The sequence below is a fragment of the Nicotiana tomentosiformis genome, chromosome 3 (genome assembly GCF_000390325.3).
Source record: "Nicotiana tomentosiformis chromosome 3, ASM39032v3, whole genome shotgun sequence".
NCBI lineage: Eukaryota > Viridiplantae > Streptophyta > Magnoliopsida > Solanales > Solanaceae > Nicotiana > Nicotiana tomentosiformis.
Window position 1 is genome coordinate 80,054,408 of NC_090814.1, and position 6,850 is coordinate 80,061,257.

The 6,850-nt window shown below is 43.7% G+C and overlaps 1 protein-coding gene across 1 annotated transcript; it reads left to right on the forward strand.

The window, feature by feature from the left end:
- Nucleotides 1–494: 494 nt before the first annotated feature.
- On the forward strand, nucleotides 495–3,903 carry LOC138908068 (uncharacterized). Its single transcript, XM_070198706.1, has 5 exons — nucleotides 495–1,112; nucleotides 1,238–1,633; nucleotides 2,016–2,572; nucleotides 2,693–2,920; nucleotides 3,603–3,903. Exons 1-5 carry the CDS (start codon nucleotides 495–497, stop codon nucleotides 3,901–3,903), a joined length of 2,100 nt encoding a protein of 699 aa, XP_070054807.1.
- The last annotated feature ends 2,947 nt before the right edge of the window (nucleotides 3,904–6,850 follow it).

Genomic DNA, 6,850 nt, shown 5'->3' on the forward strand with positions numbered 1-6,850 from the left:
GTACGGAGACGTTTGTACTTATCTTCGAGAGGCTACAAAACAGTTAGGAAAACTTCACTTCCTTGATTCAGTATCGTGCGAATTGGTTGTCCTCAAAATCTAAATCTTTGACTTTCTATTCGCTCAAAGATGGTGAGGACACGCACTGCTGGATCCAACAATCAGACACCCGCGCCACCTACTAGAGCCGCGAGAGGCTGAGGCCGGGGCAAAGGCTGAGGAAGGGCACGTGGTACAGCTAGAGCACCAACCCGAGCTACGACAGAGGAGCCATCAGTAGCTCTAGTTTGGGGAAAGGCACCCCAGGTGCCAATTGCCACCCCTGCGCTTCAGGAGACCCTCGCACAATTCTTGAGCATGTTCAGTACTCTAGCTCATGCGGGGTTGATTGCACTTGCACTAGCCACATCTCAGGCTAGGGGAGGAGCTCAGACTCCCGCGGCCCGTACCTCAGAGAAGCGGGTCCATGTTGGTCAGTCCTAGAGGTTATACCAATGCAGCATGTTACTCCGGTTCATCCCGAGGTTAGGGCAGTGGCATCTGAGGAGGAGGAGCATAGACTTGAAAGGTTCAAGAAGTATCATCCTCCTACTTTTAGTGGCTTAGCTTCAGAGGATGCACAGGAATTTCAAGAGAAGTGCCACCGTATTCTCTGCACCATAGGTATTGTGGAGCCGAGCAGAGTTGCTTTCACTATATTCCAGCTGTCAGGAGAAGTATATCAGTGTTTGCGGGTTTCTGAGGAGGGTAGCCTAGCCTATGCAGCTTCACTTACATGGACTCAATTTTCAGAGATGTTCTTAAAAGAGTTTGTTCCCCAAACCCTTCAGGACGCATGGCGTGTGGAGTTTGAGCAGCTGCGCCAGGGTACTATGTCAGTGTTAGAGTATGTTGTGCGATTCAGTGATTTGTCTAGACATGCACCTACTTTGGTTTCTACAATTAGGGAACGAGTCTGCCGATTCATCGAGGGGCTCAACTATGGTATTAGGTTCAGCATGGCTCAAGAGTTGGAGATAGATAACCCATATCAGCATGTGGTAGAGATCGCACGGAGGTTGGAGAGTATGGGGGCCGTGAAAGAGAGGACAGGGAGGCCAAAAGGCCTCGAGGTACTACAGGATTTAGTGGTGGCCACGCTGCACTTACAACCAGTCATGGTAGAGGTTATGTGAGCCATCCAGTTCACTAAACACTTCCATCTTCTAGTGGTGCTCTGGTTATTTTGAGGTCTCAGGTTGCACACTTTGCTCTGCCACTTTCTAGTGCACCACCTGCATGGGGTGCCTTCAGCGATCAGTCCAACCGACCAGGCCAGAGCCAGTCCCAGCAGTCACGCCCACAGAGAGCATGCTTTGAGTGTGGTGATACTTGTCATATGGTTAGAGACTGCCTCAGACTCAGGAGGAGTGCACCTCCACAGATTACTCAGGTTCCACGGATTGAGTCAGGTCCACGAACTTCTCAGGCCATGGTTGCTGCCCGAATTGCAGCTCCACCCACACAGCCAGCTAGGGGTGGAAGAAAGGCATGTAGATGTCGCCCTAGAGGAGGAGGCCTGGCCAGATTCTATTCTTTTTCAGGTAGGACGGAGGCAGTCGCTTCAGACGCAGTCATCACAGGTATGGTTCCGGTTTGTCATAGAGCTACATCAGTCTTATTTGATCTGGGATCCACATATTCATATGTGTCATCATACTTTACTCCGTATTTGGATATATCTCGTGATTCTTTGAGTTCTCCTATTTATGTGTCCATACTTGTGGGAGATTCTATTGTTGTGGACCGTATGTATAGGTCGTGTTTAGTTGTTATTGGTGGTTTTGAGACCAGAGTTGATCTATTGTTTCTCAGTATGGTAGACTTTGATGTGATCTTGGGCATGGACTGGTTGTCGCCCTATCATGCTATTCTAGATTGTCACGCCAAGACTGTGGCATTAGTTATTCCAAGTTTACCGCAGTTAGAGTGGAACATTAGATTATGTTCCTAGCATGGTTGTGTCATTTCTAAAGGCTCAGCGGATGGTTGAGAAGGTATGTGATGTATATCTAGCCTTTGTAAGAGATGTCAATGCTGATACTCCTGTTGTTGAGTCAGTTCCAATAGTGAGGGACTTCCCATATATATTTCTAGCAGATCTTTTGGGCATGACGCCCGATAGGGATATTGATTTTTGTATTGACTTGTTACCAGGCACTCAACCCATTTCTATTCTACCATATCAAATGGCCTCAGCGGAGCTGAAGGAGTTAAAGGAGCAGTTGCAAGAGTTGCTTGATAAGGGTTTCATTCAGCCTAGTGTGTTGTCGTGGGGTGCTCCAGTTTTATTTGTGAAGAATAAGGATTGTTCTATGTACGTGTGTATTGATGATCGACAGCTGAACAAGGTTACAGTGAAGAACATGTATCCATTGTCGCGCATTAGTGACTTATTTCATCAGCTTCAGAGTGCTAGAGTATTCTCGAATATTGATTTGTGGTCAGGGTATCTTCAGCTGAAGATTCGGGATTCGGATATTCCAAAGACTACTTTCAAGATTCAATATGGTCTCTATGAGTTCCTTGTGATGTCATTTGGGCTGACAAATAGCCCAACCATATTTATGCACATGATGAATACTGTATTCTAGATATATCTTGATTTATTCGTCATTGTGTTTATTGACGACATCTTGGTGTACTCCCGTAGCCGGGAAGATTACGAGCAGCACTCGAGGATCGTGCTTCAGACCTTGAGAGAGAAGAAGTTGTATGCAAAATTCTCAAAGTGTGAAATGTGGCTTGATTCGGTGGCATTTTTGGGTCATATGGTGTCAAGTGAAGGGATCAAGGTAGATCCGAAGAAGATTGAAGCAACTCAGAGTTGGACCAGACCGTCTTTAGCTATTGAGATTCAGAGTTTTCTTGGTTTGGCCAGGTATTATCCCCGTTTTGTAGAGGGTTTCTCATCCATTGCCACACCTATAACTAGATTGACCCAGAAGGGTGCTCCTTTCAGATGGTCCGAGGAGTGTGAGGCGAGCTTCCAAAAGCTCAAGAATGCTTTGACTATAGCCCCGGTGTTGGTGTTGCCTATGGGTTTGGGTTCTTATACTATGTATTGTGATGTGTCGCGTGTTGGCCTTGGTGCAGTGTTGATGCAATACGGTAGTGTGATTGCCTACACGTCTTGGCAGCTGAAGACCCATGAAAAGAATTATCATATCCACGACTTGGAGTTGGTAGCTATTGTTTATGCGTTGAAGATTTGGCGACACTATTTATACGGTGTCCCTTGTGAGGTCTATACTGACCACTGGAGTCTACAGCATCTGTTCAAACAGAAGGATCTTAACTTGCGGCAGCGGAGATGGTTAGAGTTGCTTAAGAACAATTATATCACTATTCTATATCATCCCATGAAGGCCAATGTGGTGGTCCGATGCCTTGAGTCGAAAAGTGAAAAGTTTGGGTAGTTTAGCATATCTACCAGCAGTAGAGAGGCCACTAGCCCTAGATGTTCAGGCCTTGGCCAGTCAGTTTGTTAGATTGGATGTTTTGGAGCCCAGTTGAGTTCTTGCTTGCGTGGTTTCTCGGTCTTTTTTATATGATCGCATCAGAGAGTGTCAGTATGATGACCCCCATTTGTTTGTCATTAAGGACACGGTACAACACTGCAATGCCAAGGAGGTTCCTATCGGAGATAAAGGTGTGTTGCGGATGCAGGGCCAGTTATGTGTACCCAATACAGATAGATTATGTGAGTTGATTCTTGAGGAGGCTCACAGTTCATGGTATTCCATTCATCCCGGTGCCGCTAAAATGTATCAGGATTTGAGGCAGCACCATTGGTGGAAGAGAATGAAGAAAGACATAGTGGAGTATGTAGATCGGTGCCTAAAGTCAGCAAGTGAAGTATGAGCATCAGAGGCCAGGCTGTTTGCTTAAGAGACTTGATATTCCCGAGTGAAAAGGGGAGCGTGTTACCATGGACTTCGTTGTTGGGCTCCCATAGACTCAGAAGAAATTTGACGCGATATGGGTGATTGTGGACAACTTGACCAAGTCGGCTCATTTCATTCCGGTGGTGACCACTTATTCTTCAGAACAGCTAGCTCAGATCTATATCCGCGAGATTGTTCGACTTCATGGCATACCGATATCCATCATCTCTGATCAGGGCACATAGTTTACATCACGTTTTTAGAGAGCTGTGCGGCATCAGTTAGGCGCACGGGTTGAGTTGAGTACAACATTTCACCCCAGATGGACAGACAGTCCGAGCACACCATTTAGATATTAGAGGATATTCTTCATGCATATCTTATGGATTTCGGGGGCTCTTGAGATCAATTCTTGCCGCTTGCGGAGTTTGCCTACAACAACAGCTACCAATCGAGTATTTTGATGACTCTTTACGAGGACCTATATGGGAAACAATGTCGTTCTCCAGTTGGTTGGTTTGATCCGGGAGAAGCTAAGTGGTTGGGCACAGATTTGGTTCGGGATGCCTTGGAGAAAGTCAAGTTGATTCCGGATCAGCTTCATACAGCCCAGTCTAGGCAGAAGAATTATGCTGATCGAAAGGTTTGTGATGTAGCATTTATGGTTGGAGAGCGAGTTTTGCTCCGGGTTTCACCCATGAAAGGTGTGATAAGGTTCGGAAAGAAGGGCAAGTTGAGCCCTATGTATACCAGACATTTTGAGATCCTTGAGAGGATTAGTGAGGTGGCCTACAAGCTTGCATTGCCACCTAGCTTATCTGCAGTTTAATCGATGTTCCATGTTTCTATGCTTCGGAAATATTTTGGTGATTCGTCTCATGTTTTAGACTTCAGCTCAGTCCAATTGGACAAGGATTTGACTTATATTGAAGTGTCGTTGACTATCTTGGACAGACAGGTCCGAAAGTTGAGATCAAAGAATATTGTTTTAGTGAATGTTCAATGGAGGGGTCATCCGGTCGAGGAAGCGACTTGGGAGACCGATCTTCATCTATTCATCACTTCAGGTATGTCTTTATGCACGTTCGAGGATGAACGTTTGTTTTAATAAAGGGAGAATGTAACGACCCGACTAGTTGTTTAGTGTAATTGCGCCTCGTTTCCTCTTTTGATGCTTCACACATGTGTGTTTGTGATTTTATGACTTATGAGGTTGATTAGTTACATTCCGGGGAGATTTCGGGTTGATTTGGACCCTTTGATTTTTGGCTTAGAAGCTTAAGTTAGAAATATTGGTCAAACTTTGACTTTTATGAAAATGACCCCCAGAACGGTGTTTTGATGGCTTTGATAGCTTTGTATCGTGATTTTGGACTTGGGCGTATGTCCGGAATTGAATTCGGAACTCTGTAGGTTGATTTGTGTTGTTTTTCCAAAATTTGACAATTTGAAGTTGAAAAGTTTGACCATAGGTTGACTTTTATCTATCGAGCTAGGAATTTGATTTGGGGACTTGGAATAGGTCTGTTATGTAATTTATAATTTGTCTGCAAAATTTGGTATCATTTGGAGTTAAATTGATAGGATTCGGACGCTTAGTTGCTATTCTAGAAGTTCTTGAAATTGACTTTGAAATTCATGCGTTTTAGTGTTCGATTGATAGTTCTAGGCATTAATTTTATGTTTTGATCGTATGAGCGAACACATATGATTTTTTTAAACTTGTGTGAATGTTTGGTTTGGAGCCCCGAGGGCTCGGATGAGTTACGGACATGTTACAGAATGTTTTGGACTAAAAAACAAGATCTGGTGTGTTGATGCCTTTGGTGTTGCATTTGCAAACACTAGGTTTGGAATTGCGAGCTTAGCAGAGGGGCCTCAGGTATCGCAATTGGGATATATGGCTCGCAATTGCGAAGTAGCTCAGGAAGATGGGTAGTTCGCATTTGCGACAAAATAGTCGCATTTGCGATGGAGACAGGCTACGCAAATACGAAGCCAGTGTCGCCTTTGCGACCTCCTCTTATGACTGTCAGAGGACGCATTTGCGAGGAATATTTTGCAATTGCAAACCCATGTCGCAATTGCGACATCTGTAGCTGATCAAAAGGGCCGGGAGTTGGGATTTTTCAACATATTCTCTCATTTTAGAATCCTAGACTCGGTAGGAGGCGATTTGGAGAGGGGATTTTCATCTACAAATATTGGATAATTGATTCTAATCAATATCCAACTATATTTCATCAATATATCTTAGCTTTAACATAAAAAATCATGTGAATCAAAGTGAAAATTTTTGAAACTTTGTCAAGTTTTTGAAAAATAAGAATTTGAGTTTTGAGAGTCGATTTGGACTCGGATTTTGAAACTAATCATATATATGAACTCATGGGGTTATTGGTAGTCGGAATCTACCCTTGAACCTGGGTTTTGACCGGGCGAGCCCCGGGTTGACTTTTGATGACTTTTTGAAAAATGTGTAAAGATCATAGTTTTATGTATTAAAATTGTTTTCTCTTGCATTGTTTGATGATATTAAGTCAATTTTGGTTAGATTTAAGTCGTCTAGAGGCAAATTTTAGGGGAAAAGCTATTTTCAAGGGTTGAGTTGGCCTAGTTGAGGTAAGTATCTTGCCTAACTTTGTGTGGGAGAACTACCCCTTAGGATTTGGGATTGATTGTGTTATATGTGCTATGTGAAAGTTGTGTACGCAAGGTGACGAGTGGGTACACAGATTATATGTGGTATTTGATTTGTTTAGGTTACTTAGACTCTTTCCATGCCTTAATTGGATTGTCATATCATGTTTTAAATTCTCATAGTCAATCTACTCTTACTTGTGTTAGTCTATCCTTATATGCCTTATTCGACTTTGTTAACACTTGTTCTATATCTTACTTGATACTCTACTCTTATGCTTTAG

What these genes read in the sequence shown, in the direction of transcription:
- LOC138908068 (XM_070198706.1), top strand. Translation starts at nt 495, where the DNA reads ATGCAGCATGTTACTCCGGTTCATCCCGAGGTTAGGGCAGTGGCATCT. An exon ending in TCATCACAGGTATGGTTCCG is followed by an intron (nt 1,634 to 2,015) that starts GTTTGTCATAGA and finishes TCATTTCTAAAG; the next exon opens with GCTCAGCGGATGGTTGAGAA. An exon ending in CTCTATGAGTTCCTTGTGAT is followed by an intron (nt 2,573 to 2,692) that starts GTCATTTGGGCT and finishes GTACTCCCGTAG; the next exon opens with CCGGGAAGATTACGAGCAGC.